The following is a 16,585-nucleotide window of genomic DNA, read 5'->3' on the forward strand; positions in this document are numbered from 1 at the left end:
TCCCCGTCTGTTCCAGCTTTGTGTCTTTACATAATGGGTGTGTACAGCACATGTATAATATGTACTCGTACCCTATGACTGAAATACATACATTTCCTGCTGCATTTAAACTGAGTACATGTGGTACAACATTATAGCTATGGTCTACATCACATGTGGAAAACATTTTTAAAAGGGCATTTATACTTTTCATGCATTATGTGTTTTTGTTATTTATGTGAGGCATTTTGGTTGAAAGACAATCTCCTGAGGAACCCTTTGGGAGCCTATGCTACTACATGAGCACTGCATGGGCCCCCAAATGAATCAGAGGTACTGTTCGGTGATACCACTGATCACCATGAATCAAAAAGCCCACAATGTTTATTTCCTTCAAAATAACATGAAAAGAACAACTGGTCTTACGTGAAATGTAGTTTTGAGACTGGGGCATCGTATCCAATGGAATTGAAAAGGTGTTCACCCTGTCATCCATTGGATACGACGCCCCACAAACTAAATACGAGGGACAGTCTCTAAAAAAAACTAACTCCCCCCCCCCGCAGTGTAATTATTTATGATGTTAAGTGGACCTGTTTTAATCTTCCTTAAATGCACTACTGCTGGGTGTGATGGTTTCTCCTTCTACAACCTTTTGGGGATATCCTACACTGGCTGAAACACTATACCAGTTGCAGTACAGCATTGGCCTGACTATGTCTTCTTGCATCTAGAAGTCCTGCATTAACTTATATGCTTTATACTACTATTTATGCCTGCTCTTTTAAGTATTGCTGAACATTTTTATCAGTATCTCTGTTAACATCACCAGCACAAGGACATACAAAGAGAATTGTTTATTTCAGGATACGAGCTTTCATATTTTTTTTTTGTTAGAAGTGTTGCATAAAAGCACACAGGGTGAAAGCGCATTACCTTTGTTACATTGCTCAGAGCAAGATATTGAGAAGATAGCTGAGATACTCTGTGCATGAAGCTTTTGCTGGCAGCTTGTTCTTCCCAAAGCTGCTGAGCTTTTTCTTTTAGCCTGTCGAGCTGAGGTTCATGACACCTTATTTCCTCAAGGACAGACTGTAAAGCATAAGCATGTTTCTGTTAAGTGTGGGTGCAAAAAAGCAAACCACAAAGGCGGCAAGCAGCAAGGAAATTAAAAGGACGGCCATCTGCAAAGATCTGTTATGAGACATTGACATAAAAAACTGTTCCAGATTATCAGTTCATAGAGCAAGGAATGTGAAATTGTTACCTATTTGTTCTCTGTGTGTGTTCATGTGGGGAATATCTCTCCACAACGTAGTGCCTCTGTTGCTCAGTAATTGAATCCCAATATTCTGTCAGTGGGGAGGTGCATTAATGCCCCCACCACTCCTCACTACCACCTCAGTGTGGTTGCACGTGTCACTGACACCATCAGAATAATGTCTGTGATGTCATTCTTGTGTCAATCCATACTTAATGAGTGGGAGGAAAATCCTGTATAAGCCAAAAGCTCCTGGGTCTAAAAATCAACTTTGTTTGGCTATTTTTTGTTTGTTTGTTAATATGCTGAACTTGAGCATTTTCTTGCCCCTACTATATTTTGTGAACTTTTACACATCCACATATCCTACATTGGAAGGATAATGTAACCCTCTCTGCAGCACACCTCTCTATCTTCAAGTGTATAATAAAACAGGGCTAAATATCATCCTGTTAGTAAAATATTTTATACGGAATTAGTATTTTTCAGACTATCCTATAAAGGATAAAATGCTATTAGGCTATACCTTGAACTGATAATCTGAATCAGCCTTTGTTTAAGAGAAGGCAACAAAGCATGACATCAAGACCCACTGTAACCACAAACATGCATATACATGGAAGGCCTGAAGCCCATATATCATCATCACCTGTAGTTTCTGCTGTTCTCTCCTTTTAGCCGGAAGGTCATGCAGCCGATTGCTGCTATCATGTACCATCGTCTTGGTTTCATTTAGCCAGTCTTGAAGAGGTTCAGCACTGGTTTCAAAGTCTTTCATCTGGATCTTTAGGTTCTAGGAAAATATGGAAAAAAGCTTGGCCTTCCAACACATGTAATGCAATATTTAATGCAAAACAGACAAGATGAAGTACTGTTGGGGGACGGATCTTCTGACATTCAAATTTTTACTTGTTTTCCAAAGGATCAGCCACATTCAGTTTGGGGCTATTAGAGTCAGCACTGCCATTGGATGCTCAGACGGCATGAAGCATTTTTCACCAGCTTAGGCTGGTGCACCAACTGCAGAACGTGAAGTTAGTTAAAAAATATGAGGGCTAGACTGCTAACTGGTACAGGGCGTATGAAACACATCTTGTCAGTCTTAAAATGGACTCCTAGTCCATTTCCAAGCACATTTCAAAGTGTTGGTGTTTAAACCTTAAAGTTCCAAGGGCTTTGGATCTGGGTATCATACAGATCACATTGTTTTGTATGAAGCTGCCTCAGAGACTTTCCTCTAGCATATTTTTTTTTTAAAAAAATGCATGTATATCCCACCAACATGGATTTAAAAGTAATGCATACTTGCTTTGACTGGGGTCATCTTTGTACTGCCAATACTTTGTGGGAGGAATTCAACTGCAAATTGTGCAACTGAAGTGAATCAAATCAGTCTGTCACACTAAAACAAATAATCCACTAAAAAGGGGGGAGGGTTATTAAGAAAAGTGTTGGGGAAATACATGGAAAAGTCTGGGGTGAACTGATGAGCGGGAAGATACCTGAACACCACACAAACAACTTAGGATAAATGTTCGTTGTCGGAAAATGTCCCTACAAACAACTCAGAATGAATGTTCAATAAAGAACAGACATAGTCTAACTTGCACATATGCTTTGTTCAAGCAGAGCAGAATGATCAATCAAGAAACAGGTTATCTGGAGGAGCCCTGGAAATCATATAGTATTCATCAATTTTAATTTAATTTACTGATCCATTTAAAAACATTTCTAGCCATTTCATGAAAAGCAGATAAACTCTTCTATAAATTCTGAAGCAATTCACAATAGGTTACACAAATAAGAAAACCTTCATGATAAAATACAGCAGTACATTAAAACCTCAGTAGTTCTAGTTAGCATAGCATTAAGCATGACTATCCTTAAAAGGAAAATAGAAGACTGATGTTTATGATTAATCTGCTTATTTGCAATTGGTCACAATTACCTCCAAAGAAGTTTCCTTCTGGTGCAGGGTGGAGATAAATTTTTTCCAGTCTTCCTTAGCTGTAGCAACTTTAGCTTGGATAGATTTAGCTTTTTCTTTTGGCAAAATAGAACTTAATAATTCTCCTTTGGACACTACCATGTTTAATTTATGTTGGCCTTTTTCAGTTTCAGATAAGAATTCCTAAATCAAGAGATGGTCTTATATAACTATACAGCTTGCAATAAATAAATATGAATATAGCCTTATTCAAACAAATTAAAAAGGCAAGAGACTGGTTGCTTGTTCAATCACTTGTCCCTAAAATTCTACTCAAGTGAAGACTCTGCCTCAGCTCACCCCCAGATCTGTTTTTACTTAGCACAACTGAAATGAGGAGATTCTACACCAAACCTGATATATATAACCCATGTTCTAATTAATTAATAATGAAGGATTTCCCCCCCTTTTTTGCTAAACAGGCAAGCTACTCTTCACTAACTTATAACTTTATCTTCAATTTGCTTCAGCTGTCTGTCATAAAGTTCCCTTTGGTCTTGATTTCCCTAATGTCCTCTGGAAATCAACAGGAAAAATATCTTCCATTTCAGATGCCTGGGGTTGCATTTTGTTTTTGACAAACAAATGAACTTTTATTTAGATATATACTAAGGAAACTTGAACCTCATATTATCCCAAGAGTTCTGGCAGACAATACTAAGTAGGAACCAAGTGTAATTTCAGGTTCCACTACATTCTCCCCTTTATCAGGTGTATGTGAGTTTTATAAACATACTGCAAACCCCAAAGGACGTATAATACTCTTCTCCTATTACTGTGTTTTTAATTATGCAGGATTATTAGCAAAATCTGCAATTGGAGTATATTTATAGATTGCTTAAACACACACAAACCATTTAGTATTCTTCATTGTATTCATGAATACACCTCTCTCTCTCTCTCTCTCTCTCTCTCACTCACACACACACACACACACACACACACACACAGCGTTACCCAAATCTTATAAATTAACCTAAAAAAACAAAATGTTTCCTGCGGGGTAGTACATTTCTTTTCCAACTGTGTTTAAGCACTGTTAAAAATTAACTTTATGCTAAGACCGTCAGAGCAGGTTATGGTTTCAGTTCCACATTCCTTTGATACAAATGCAACAGGCAACGTTATTCAGGCATAAAATGTTGTTTAAGTGGATTTTGGAAATGCTGGAACAGCTTATTAGAATAGCTTATTAGAATTTACCTGTATTTTCTGGATATTGGCCGCAGCTTCACTGACATTTTGAGGCACATCAAAACATTTGGCAGTAGTGATTTTTGAATTGACCAGCCATTGTTGGAAGTCTCTGAATACTGTCCTGAATCTCTGCTGCAAGGCTTGCTCTTTACTTTGGCAACCCTTTGAAGCTTGTAGACAAAGACTTCAGAGTCCCATGTTAGTCAAATGAAAATGTAGATTGGGATTATGTTAGACAAAATGAGGGAGATATTTAATCCAGTACAATACAATACACCAAATTAACATAAAAATGTGTTACACAACAAAATACTGCAGTACTGCTGTGAGAAACGTAAATAACATCTGCATTGAATCTGTTATCTCTAAGTGAGGAATGATCTAATTCTTAATGCTTTTGCAAGATTTTAATTAAAAAGCTAACATTCAAAGAACATCACGGTTAAGTCACGCAACACAGACATGCACAGTTTTTTGGTTGTTTGTTCTATAAAGTGAAACTCACCTGTTATATTCCTTAATTAACTGTGATACCTTTGCAGAATAGGTACTTAAATCTTTGGAAAACCGACAAAGGTCATTCAGCTGCATTTTTATATCATCGTTCATATGTTCTGCCTTGGTTAGGGCACTCAATGTTTCCTAGTTGAAACAAAACAATACTAGTAAAATATATGCATTTGCATACATGGAATTATCCCTTTTTCGTGAAATGTATACATTGGCCTGATCAAAAGTCAAAGTGGGATATGTATGGATTTCATTCACCCACAAATAGCCGCTGTGCTCTCCATTTGCTCCTCCCTTTACAATAGATAGGTACAGCTTCCTGGTTTGTTTCCCTAACTAGAGCTTCCTGTTACATGCACCCAGGAACTATGGTTAGACCTGCAAATCCGTGAGATTCCAAAGCCAACAACCATGGCTTGGATCCAGACTTCGGGAGTGATCATCAAACAACTTATAAAACTGAGTAACTTTTTTGTTCCTACTATGAGAGGGCTTAGTGCAAGATCTGAAATGCTGCTGTGGAGTTTGATGTATATAAGCAACAGCTCTGACTTTACAAATACTGGAGGGAAAAACCATGCTTGTGGCTGGTGCGTGGGTGAGTGCAGGACCCATGCATGGAGTCTGTGTGTAAAAAACTTGATTTGGATAATTCAAGAGGAGAGGCAAATTTTGTAAGGTTTTGAGAGCATTTGGGGGCTATAAAATGGGATGTAAGTATTCTAAACTAGTTTACTTTTGACACTTTCTTGAAGCCAATTACACTCTCCAAAAGTCTGTTCCAGGTGGTTGGGCAAATCTCTAGAGCGGTGTGTTGCGTTCAGAGGGAAAGGGGGAATTAGCCAAGATTGCCTTCTTTTCCTTCCCAACATGCACTGGTTAAAAAAACCTTCAATGGACAGAAGGAGCCCTTCCATTTACAGACGGTTAAGTTTGGATTCAAGTTCAAATTAAAATATGGATTTCTCCTATCATTATGGTCCATGATCATTATTCTTGGTCCAAAATTATACAAAACCATCAAGGAAACTGATTGTTAAGACCAGCAGGAAATTTGGTGAAAAACACTTAACCCAAGGCCAGCAGGACTACTGGTTACCTAAACCCCTTGAAACAGCCCATGGCGATTGCTGCCATGAAAGCTGAGAAAGTTAAACAGAAAACAGTACTCAAAGCTTCTGCATCCTATTTCTGCCTCTGCTCAGAGGCCCCAGTTTCAGTGCCACGAGGACCGAGTAATGAAATGCAACACATGTGTATGCAGAAAGCCATGAAATCACTACACATAGTTTCCACACAAAAAACTCCTTCTACAGTTTGCTGTGTAGCTGGTTTTAGTGCTTTCGAAGTTAACTTATATGATTTAGTTCTAAAAGTGTGTTCCAAAGTTTCCAGTTTGGCAACAATTGCATATTACACTCTCTTTGTACAAGCGGCTTTCCCCCTCCTCCCAGGCTTTTGCAGCAGAAAAAGAAAAGAGCAGAAAGAGCTAAAACGGAAACAAAATGGTTTTACCTTTTCTCGGTGCCAGCATTCCACCAGCTCTTTGTCTGTCTGCTTACTATCCAGAGGGGTCAGCGTTTCAGACCAGGTTGCGAGTAGTGTGCTGAAGCGCTGCAGGGCCTCTTCCAGACGAGAAGCTTGCATGGTGAATTCCTGCTCTGACAGAGCCATCTGAGTGTCCAGCTCCTGTAAACTGTTTCGGGTTTGGAATGCAGTCTCTTCCCACTGCTTCCAGTCGGAGTGAAGGGCCTGCATTTCGGTCTCTATGTGCTTGCACCCCTGAACAGTTGTGTTCTTTTTCACCGCTGGAGCCAGCGTCTGAACTCTGTTTAGGCGGCCCTCACCAGTCTGTCTGGAATCTATCAGCTCCTGCAATGGAATATCGCCATGGCAACTGAAATGGCTGTGATCCACTTCAGCTGGATAACGGCATGCTTACTACAAAACGACACACAGCATTCTGCGGAAGAGCTACACTGACTGCTCCATGTTCACAAACAGTTTCACCCAAAATATATATTTTCTGAACAGTGCCGAGCCTGTGCTAAAATGTAAGTGAAAGGTTAAAATAACAAAGCAGGAAAAAGAAAAAAGGAAAGCTGTGCACAAAGTCGCAACATTAGCACCAAGTTACAGAGTTTCAGAATCTAAAGCCCTCATATTTTCCTAGAAAACCAAGTTCGGATTGATTATAATTAACATGGCATGTGGTCTATTTTATATGATACAGATTGTTGTATATTCTGGACAGTCTTGAACTGAGCTGTAAGGTCAGACGCAGCAATTGGAAATATAGAAACATTCTAGGAGAAAAAGCACCCACAACTCATGTTTTGTTTTGGGTATGATAACTTAAGGATGGTGTTATCCTCAAATTACCAAGTGGCCAGTTGCCATGTGGTATATGTACTTTCTCCGTTATTTCACGATTTCTGATTCTTCATCTTCTTGTTATTACAGTCGTACTTCGGAAGTCAAACAGAATCCGTTCCAGAAGTCTGTTCAACTTCTGAAACATTTAACTTCCAAAGCGCAGCTTCTGATTGGCTGCAGGAAGCTCCTGCAGCCAATCGGAAGCCACAGAAGCCCCATCGAACGTTCAGTTTCCAAAAGAACATTCGAAAACCGGAACACTCACTTCTGGTTTTCGATCGTTCGGGAGCTGGAACGTTTGACTCCCAAGGTGTTTGGGAGCCGAGGTATGTTTGTATTAACTAAGCTTATATAGCCAGTCATCAGCATAAAATCCCTGACTGACTTACAGGGCAAAGAATAAAATACATTATTACAAATACAAAGTGACGGTTCAAAATACCAACAAAAATAAAACACAGCATAAAACGTTAATGTTTTAGCATACAGAAATACAGTCAGCTAGCAGCTCAATAAATAAAACACAGCTTACAGAATGAGAAGCCAAGTTTTGTTTGTTTAAAATGTTACCTGTTTAAAAGAACTGGATATATATAAAAAGGCCTTCAACTACTTATGCTGTGTATAATTTTGATTTATTTTAAAAAGCTGCAGTTCAGCAGTAGAGCTCTTAACATAATTTGAAGTAGCAGGTAAGCTCTCAGCTGAATTTGTAATATATAATGTAAGAAATAATGTTTTCTTTTCTTAATGCTTATTTTACCATGTCTTGACTGATATTTGCTAAAGTTAATAGGTTAATAAGCTACTGCAGTAGTTTCTCACATTAATTTTGGCCAGTTTTTTCTGTATGGCTGATGAATCCCCTGACGCATCTGACCAGCGGTGAAGCTCTTCTTTTGCGGAATTAAGCCAGTCGGTGAATTCATGAACTGCATCGAGGTATAGTAGATGGTCCTTAACAATATCTTCCACTCTCTTCATTTTTTCCTATAAGTGAAAAGGAGATTGTGTTCAATGCGGTGTTTACAGAATAACAATGCAATGAGTTAGTTCTGCCAGAGGACCTATATTTGTCTAGTTTCTACCCAAGAAAACAGACCTCACCAACATTTCACCCCTGGAAAGCCTCAGTGACGCTGGGGATGGGAAGTCAGGTAAGTGCCCCTGCCCTGCCAAACTACCAGTCTGATCCCAGAAAAGCTGTGGTTGATCTTAACTATGATTTAGACAAACAAGTCATCTTCAAACCATGGTTTATGATCCTATTTGTTTTCTTAATTACCTATCAGAATTAACCAGTGCTGGGGTGGGCATACTACTAAACCATGCTTGACTGAAAATGAATGTGAAAGCTTCCAATCTTCCCCTTGCAGTTGTGCCAGAAGAAGAGAGGAGAGGATAACACACAAGGACTTGTGTATATAACAATAAACCACAGTTTAGTTTTATACTAGAACCGAATCAGATCACTGTGAGTATAGATTATGTGAATGCTGGCATTGTATATTGTTTCAATAATATGGTTCTCTATAGTGGTAGAGTATGACTAGCCTTCAAGATGTTGTTGTACTCTAATTCTCAGCAGTCCGAGTCAATATGGCTAATAGGGATGATGGGAGTTGTAGTCCAATGAATTTTAGAAGGCACCACACTGGCTACCCCAATACAGGGCCTCTTTGCTCTAGCTACACACATGATGAAATATTCTTATAACTGCAGCAATATGTTTTAGTCCAAAGGAATATACATGATGAGTCACACATATCTTATGACTGAATCGTTCCCTTGCATCCCAAAATAGCAGAACTACTTGATTCTTTCAGGATTTGCTTATCCAATAAGCAATGTCAGATAATGAACCATATTTCCTCCTGGAACTCACTGCACTGAACTCTTGCTTGAAGCCACAGAGCAGACAAGATAAACAGCTACTTAATTTTTTGTTTGCTTTCTTGAGTATTGTATTGCATAGACTCTACGTTTTACCATTTACAAAATATTTATTCTCTACTATATTTCCAATAACTTCCTGTCAATATTTGCCTGTCCTTTCATGGTAAATAAAACCAATTGTATTGGAATGATCCACTCAAATCTTAGTTCCTCCTGAGTTCTCTGACAGGTTTTAAGCATCTCATGCTACTGTATAAGGTCAGCATAGTGCAAACGATGCCTGTCCCTCTCGTTCTCCTTCTAGGTGTGTTGCAGTGACTCAGCTGGATGGAAGTTAGATGAGTGGCCCAGCTGCAACATGGTGTCCACTGCTGATGCTGCTAAGCTACTCCAAAGAAGTTTAAAACATTTAAGCACAGCATCTCTTGGATTAATATACTTCCATCTATATGGGAAAGCATACATAATATTTACCTTGACTACCGTTGCAATGTCACTGAACTGGATTTTCAGCTCCTCTTGAGCAGCCTCTCTGAAAGAATCATCCTCTGTTTTCTCATACAGTTCTCTGGCTTTACCCATGAGCTGGTGCAAGTCTTTAGAATGGTTTTCCACTTCTGCAACAATAGTCTGGAAATGGTCCAGCAGGGAGAATTTCTCTTTCAAGCCATTCTGAGGCTCCAAAGGCTGCTCCACTTTGTGGTCTACTGACTCCAGCCACTGGTCTAGCTGACTTTTCCTCTCCAGATATTCATCCCACTGATGAATCACAGACTCAAGCAAGCTTGCAGTAAAGAAATGCACAGTGCATTTAAAATCTTACACCATTTACGAGAATGAACTAGATTTAGGGCTGCTGTAAAACACCTCCTGCCAATTCAGCCCCCACCCCACCCCAAATCACAGGTGGCAACTGGGAAAGAAAAAATTGTTATTATTGAGGAGTGAGGGGGAAATAATCAAAATGATTTGGGGGCGGAGAAGGTTACATGTCTCTTACTTAACCTTTTTCATGAACAGTTGTTTGTTTCCTTCTCATACCACCCCCTCCTTATTCTTGAAAAGGACATGTTTTACACAGAAGACTGGCCAGTAGCCATCACTGCCATGCCCCTAAGGCACTCTGCTCAGAACTGGCTAGTTGGTTTTGGCTGGCCCTTCTCTCCCATAGCAGCCTGCCAGGCTCCCATTCCTCAATGTTCTGGAGGGCCTCATTGCCCTTCCAGAGATACTTTGTCAGGGTGTAGGCAGATGCAAGATCAAGGAGGGGACCAGAATTTTTTCTTTCATGAACTTCCTTCCTTTCACTTATCTTAGAATCCAAATCAATGCAAACCAGTCCTAAGCGAATTAATTAATCAATCACCAGGTAAGATGAACTTTCAATGAAGAAAGTTACCAAACAATGATCACAAGTATATGTAGAAAGCGAAATAACTTACCTTTGACAGCTCAGGGAGGTATTGATAATGCTGCTCCAGAGATCTTTTAATGTTTTCAATTGGGTCTGTATCGCTTTCTGCCCTTCCTCATTGCTACTTTTAATGGCTTGTTCACCTTTGCCAATGGCCATATTTAACTTGACTTCTCCCTCACCTTTCATTAAAAGGATCTCCTAGGAAGCAAAAGGACTGTAAAGCTTCAATAGTTCACCCACATTACCCACAAGAAGAATGCCACCCATCAAGTTTTGAAACAAAAACTGTATCATATGTGACATTAGAAAGGATTACCTGTGTAGTTTTTTCTATGGACAATACTGAATTCTAGGTTCCTCTTAGCAAGCCCTTTTGGGATTATTATAGAATTACAATAATAGTTCAGCCTGATCTAGCTTTTAAAGTGTTGTCACAACTAGCACTAAAGGTGAAAGAATATATTGGCCAGTAAGCCACAGAAACGAATGGATAGGTTCAGCTTTTGAAAGCAAGGGGAATTTTGTCTCTTAGAATGGAGGAGTAATTCTGATTACCATTTGGCCTGCTTGAGGGATGGTGATGATAATGATTCTTTAAAAGGTAAAGGGACCCCTGACCATTAGGTCCAGTCGTGGCCGACTCTGGGGTTGCGGCGCTCATCTCGCTTTATTGGCCGAGGGAGCCGGCGTACAGCTTCCAGGTCATGTGGCCAGCATGACTAAGCTGCTTCTGGGGAACCAGAGCAGCGCATGGAAATGCCATTTACCTTCCCACCAGAGCGGTACCTATTTATCTACTTGTACTTTGATGTGCTTTCGAACTGCTAGGTTGACAGGAGCAGGGACTAAGCAACGGGCGCTCACCCCGTTGCGGGAATTAAAACCGCCGACCTTCTGATGGGCAAATCCTAGGCACTGTGGTTTAACCCACAGCGCCACCCGCGTCCCAATGATGCTTTAGTTGCCTGTTATACTCATGGTGGATCCTCTTTTAAAAAACTGTGGCTGTTATTTTAGTTTTTAATTTTAGTGTTCACTTCATGGTCACTTGTGTTTTGGTTTAACAGCTGAATATTATTCTTTTCAAAAGTGACACATAAGGTTACAAGCGAGGAAATACGGACAATTCTGTATTTTCAGTAACCCGGTTTTGTCTTTGATCTCTGTTAACTAAAGATTGAGTTTTATCTGGATTTAGGAAGCATATGAGGATAAACATTTGAAACCTTTGCCACCTGGGTGCCTCACATGCTTTGGACTACAACTTCCATCAGCCCCCACCAACACAAGTGCTGGTAATTGTCACAAAAACTTCTGGAGGGCACCCAGCGAACAGTTCTGATACAAACAGTTCCATGATTTTGTTACTTCACCTGTATTTGCATGAGGCGTTTCTCCAACACGACTTTGCTCCCAATGGTGCCCTCTGCAGAGGCCAGCTTTTCTTGCACATCTTTCACCCAGGTCCACATACCCTGCATAGCTTCTTCTAATGCTTGATGTTCCCGGAGAGCCACCTGAGAGGTCTTCAGCTTTTCCTTCACTGCCTTGATTAGGTTATGGTAAGCAGAGAAATGTTGAGAAGCCAGACGGACTTCCTTCCCAGTACTATATCCTTTCTCATTTAAAACCTGTGACTTCTGGGTCAGTTTATCAAAGGATTCTCTAAACAAAAACGGAGAAGAAAGCTTACGGAGTTACACATATGAAAAACTATCGACAATGTTCAATATTGCAATATAGTTCCAATATGAATGGTAAAAGATTCACATAAGGGTACATGAACTAAACTGTAATCATAATATAATAGTGGGCCCATAGTCACATCCCACATCCTTAGTCCTTAATAAGAATGTGGTTGTTAAGGGGACTGAGACTTGCTAGACTGTTGATGTATTTATGTGCCACGACTCACTTATGGCAACGGAACAAAACCTGTATGGTGGATATGAGAAACGGTTCCCTGAACTGACTGCATATTGCAGTGTACGCAAACTTCCCTTAACTACTAAGCTATCTTGAATAAAAAAGTTCAGCACTAGACCCATATGCATATCTCACTTGTTTCTTGATTTCAATACATTTTTTATTTGTCACTGTGCTGGTAAAAATACACATTAAGCAAACTATTTAGGATCGTGTAGGCATTATTATATAATAGAGCAGGCAAGAAGATAGGCTATTTAGGTAAAGTTTGTTTTTTACCTGGCCACCAGCAGCTCTTCTAGGAATGCTTCCACTTTCTGCACCTCATTTTTCTTATCAGAAATATTCTGTTTGCTCTCACCCAAAGCTTCTGTGCTTATCCTTTCCTCCATTTCATGGAGCCACAAACTCCAACTCTTGCACAGATCCTCAAAGCTGTGAACAAAACAAAAGCAGAAGTATGCAACTGTTGCTAGATAAAGAGAGAATTCACCTGCTATTACACAAACTGAGAAAGAAATTTGTCTAGATATCAGTTTTACTTTAATGCCTAGTGCATGAGAGCAGCACACAAACTATTTTTGTTCAGTGACGAGTAACCTAAAAATACTCAACAAGGATCTAAATATGTCAAGCAAAACCGTGGGAATTATAGAGAGAATGGAGCTTTCAACATTGTAAAAGTGGCACAGCTTAATTTTTTATCATAGTCTACGTGGAAACTAAAGGCAATGGAAGGATTGTTCTCTACAGCCCGACTCATACATTCACCCCTCTTGTGACTCCAATATATGCTGTATGCGTGTGGAGAATACATACATACATTAAAGCCTAGAGCAGGTTCCCACTTTCAGAGACCACCCCTTGCAATGTGTGGATGGGGGGGGGGAGGGAGTTAGGGCTGATGAGGAAACAATAGGCCAGCAGGGATAGAGCTAGTGAAAATTATCCCACTCTCTACCTTACACAAATGTAATTGTGAATTGAGGGGTGAATGCCCAAATATGGTTATACAGGAAATATAAATGTCAAATAAGCCTATTTTGGTTGTTCTATTTCCCCTCCCCTTTCACTCTCTCTCTCTCACATATTGAGGACAGGATTCACCTAATGAGTCCCGTCAACAGAAGGTTTCCATTTGCACAACAGGGCTTCTCCCTGCTCCCTTAGTGCCCCTAAAGCTGGCTCAGGGGTCCAGGAGAACTCTTGGGACAGCACACGGGCAGGAAAGGGGGGATCATTCTGTCTGGTGAACCAAAATGCTTGCCCTGATGGAATGATCACCTTAGCACGATCCTGAATTCCTCCTTTAGGGTTGTAACCTCTTTCCAAAGATACTAGGCATCTCCATTTACACATCTAGTTGAAGCAGGAGAAAATGCAGACATGGATCGTTTGGTCCATTCTCTCCCCAGTTGTGCTGTTTATTGCCCACCATAATCTGCTGGCCTGTGTGACATCCTGGAGACATGCTTGCCACCGAAGATGAAGGGAGTCAGGCAAATAATGAAGGAGTAGGCAAATCCACAGCCCCTTTTCTCCTGCTTCAACTGGAGTGTCCAATGGTCAACAATCCTACCCATATCTCCATTTTAACTGTACAAACTAGAAAGAAGGACTGTTTGCTATGAGCACATGAATAAAAGTATTCAAAACTGGACTTGTTGCTGATGTTATGTAAGCAAGAGGACTGAGACCACAAACATTCCTCCCTGTAAAGGAAATGTTTTGACATGGTTACCAACGATTTCATAATGTTAAGCTATATGCTACTGTTTTCTTTTTGTCAAGCAAATCCACTTTTAGGAGAGGCCAAAGTCCAGTGGCCAAGCACATGCTTTGTGTGCATAAGCTGCCAGGCCCAATCCAGTTAAAAAGCTCTGGGGCTGCATGGCTGCGAGAGTCACTGTTGGTCAGAATAGGTAGACCAAGACCACAAGTCAGATTTATATGGATATTTTATACACTGCATCACATGCACAAATGAATAAAACAACCTACCTTCCCAGCTCCGCAATGCATTCTTCCAGAGCTTCTTTATCTTTCAAGCACTGTTTAAAGAATCCCTCAAAGTCCTGATGAGCTTTATTTATCTGTTCCTGGATGCTATTCACAGATGATTTAGGTAGGAAAGCACACAGATGTTCTCCTTCCTGGGAAGCTGCCGCCAGCTTGCTCCTTCCTTCCTCAACGGAATCCAACACTTTCTGAGTGGAACAAACACAGAATTTTACTTGGGAAAGTGGGTAGAGGAAGGAAAAAGAAAATGGAAATGAAGAAGATTGGTTAAAGCATGAATGTTAAGAGCAATTGTTTAGAAAGCCAAGACTATATATACATAAAGATTAGTTGGCACAGACTTCCTTTGAATGTACCACTTCAGATGGTAGACAGAAGATTTGAATGTTACTCCTTGTTTAGAAAACAAATACAAAGTTCTTGTGTATAGAAGACCAACTAGCAAAAAAATTCTAACCTGCAAATTTTGTATGGAAAGAGAAAGTTTGGTATGAACCAACATTCTGCAATCCACCTTACACTTGCATAGTAGCATCCAGGTATGCAAACAACCATGGTAAATGCTGTTTTGAGGAACCATCTTTATCATCCTTGGCAAGTAAAGGGAGGGAGGGAGGGTGGTGGGGCTAGATCTTGGTGGGAGTAGGTTGCAAGGCGCTCTCTAACATCCACAGTAATCCAAAAGACATCACTGGAAACACAAAGGGCCTGGTAGCATCATCAGTTAAGACTGGGTAAAATTTAAAGTCAGATTAATGTTGGTACATTCAGTGAGCATTTCCCAGGGGCTTCTCCATAGCTGCAATTGACGGTATGTGTATTATTTCATGCCATAGATACATACAACATGTCACCATGCCTACAATGTTTTTGGGAAAGATGCTATTTGTGACCAGTAACATGCTAGCAGTATCCTGTCTTCAGTGAGTTCTTCTGTACCTGTTATCTTTGCGCCTTCACCAAGATACTTTTTTCAGAGTTTTTGCTGGTGGTAATGGGGATGAGCATGCATGTTGAGCACCCACAAAACCCACAAGGCTTTGTGAGTGCTTAAAGGGTACACCTGCATGACCCAACAGACTTGAAAACCAAACAATGTGTAACGGTACCTGCAGTTCATGGAGTTTTGCTTCGATGGCTTTACTATCTCCAGATGTAATACTTAAGTCTTTTACAGCAGTCTTCAGGTTAGAATACCAGTTTTGAAATCCACACATAGATTCTTAAAAAAACAAGAAGGGATAGATATAAAACATTATTATATTATACAAAGATGCTGATATTCTGTGCTCAGAATTCATCAAGAATACTCTGTTTTAATTATTATTTTCCACTACTGACTTGTATACTGTAATCACTGCCACTAGAACAATGGCATAGATTTCAATTCAGTAATAAATAACACTGAATATTGTTCTCTATGGTAGACCACTTTGGTGTTAGCAAAACCAAGGAAGCCTGCAAAACAGCAGTGGCAGTTTAATAGAATTAGAAAACAGAAATAACAGCTGAGTTATTCTGGTGAATACTGACTAGGACTCTCTGTTTTGAATAGTGAATATATTAAGACAGTTTATGCAAAAACCCAGCTACTTGGAAAGGTAAGTAAAACAAGTTTTTGGCAACTTGAGTTTTAGGAAAGGCTATGCATAAAAATGAGTTAGTGATGTTAATGGAAACGTTTCACCAACCAAAGCTGGCATGATTCATCTCAAGCAATTTCATACATTCCTGTGGCTCACATATTAACAACCATGACAACTCACGGAAGAAGTGTTTTTCCAGGGACTCTTGCATGGAAGTCTGTGTTTTCAAACATAACTGGTTCACAGCCTCATACTTCTTTATTAACGATGTGACAGTGCCCCCAAGAGTCTCCAGTTCCACAGACGGATATTTGCGACACAGGCTGTTAAGTGTTTCCTGAGTGGAATCAAAGTTGCTCTGCTGCTGCTGCAGGTCCTTTTGTATTTTCTGAGGGAAAATTTGTAACATCAAATAGAGAACATTATGTTTA

The 16,585-nt window shown here is 39.9% G+C and overlaps 1 protein-coding gene across 20 annotated transcripts in view; it reads right to left on the reverse strand.

The window, feature by feature from the left end:
* SYNE1 (spectrin repeat containing nuclear envelope protein 1) overlaps positions 1 to 16,585 on the reverse strand; it is a 273,458-nt gene that overhangs the window by 144,403 nt on the left and 112,470 nt on the right. For all 20 annotated transcript variants that reach the window (XM_083496328.1, XM_083496315.1, XM_083496320.1 and 17 more), the window contains 14 exons: positions 16,335 to 16,542; positions 15,678 to 15,790; positions 14,551 to 14,756; positions 12,829 to 12,984; positions 11,997 to 12,288; positions 10,649 to 10,821; positions 9,681 to 9,990; positions 8,136 to 8,300; positions 6,450 to 6,806; positions 4,930 to 5,066; positions 4,431 to 4,608; positions 3,189 to 3,371; positions 1,890 to 2,033; positions 916 to 1,071 (listed from right to left, as the gene is read on the reverse strand). In XM_083496328.1, the coding sequence (XP_083352454.1) occupies positions 916 to 1,071; positions 1,890 to 2,033; positions 3,189 to 3,371; positions 4,431 to 4,608; positions 4,930 to 5,066; positions 6,450 to 6,806; positions 8,136 to 8,300; positions 9,681 to 9,990; positions 10,649 to 10,821; positions 11,997 to 12,288; positions 12,829 to 12,984; positions 14,551 to 14,756; positions 15,678 to 15,790; positions 16,335 to 16,542 (2,778 nt within the window). The remainder of the gene's footprint in view (positions 1 to 915; positions 1,072 to 1,889; positions 2,034 to 3,188; positions 3,372 to 4,430; positions 4,609 to 4,929; positions 5,067 to 6,449; positions 6,807 to 8,135; positions 8,301 to 9,680; positions 9,991 to 10,648; positions 10,822 to 11,996; positions 12,289 to 12,828; positions 12,985 to 14,550; positions 14,757 to 15,677; positions 15,791 to 16,334; positions 16,543 to 16,585) is intronic.

The sequence above is a fragment of the Podarcis liolepis genome (genome assembly GCF_965112155.1).
Source record: "Podarcis liolepis genome assembly, chromosome: 3".
NCBI classification, from domain to species: Eukaryota; Metazoa; Chordata; class Lepidosauria; order Squamata; family Lacertidae; genus Podarcis; species Podarcis liolepis.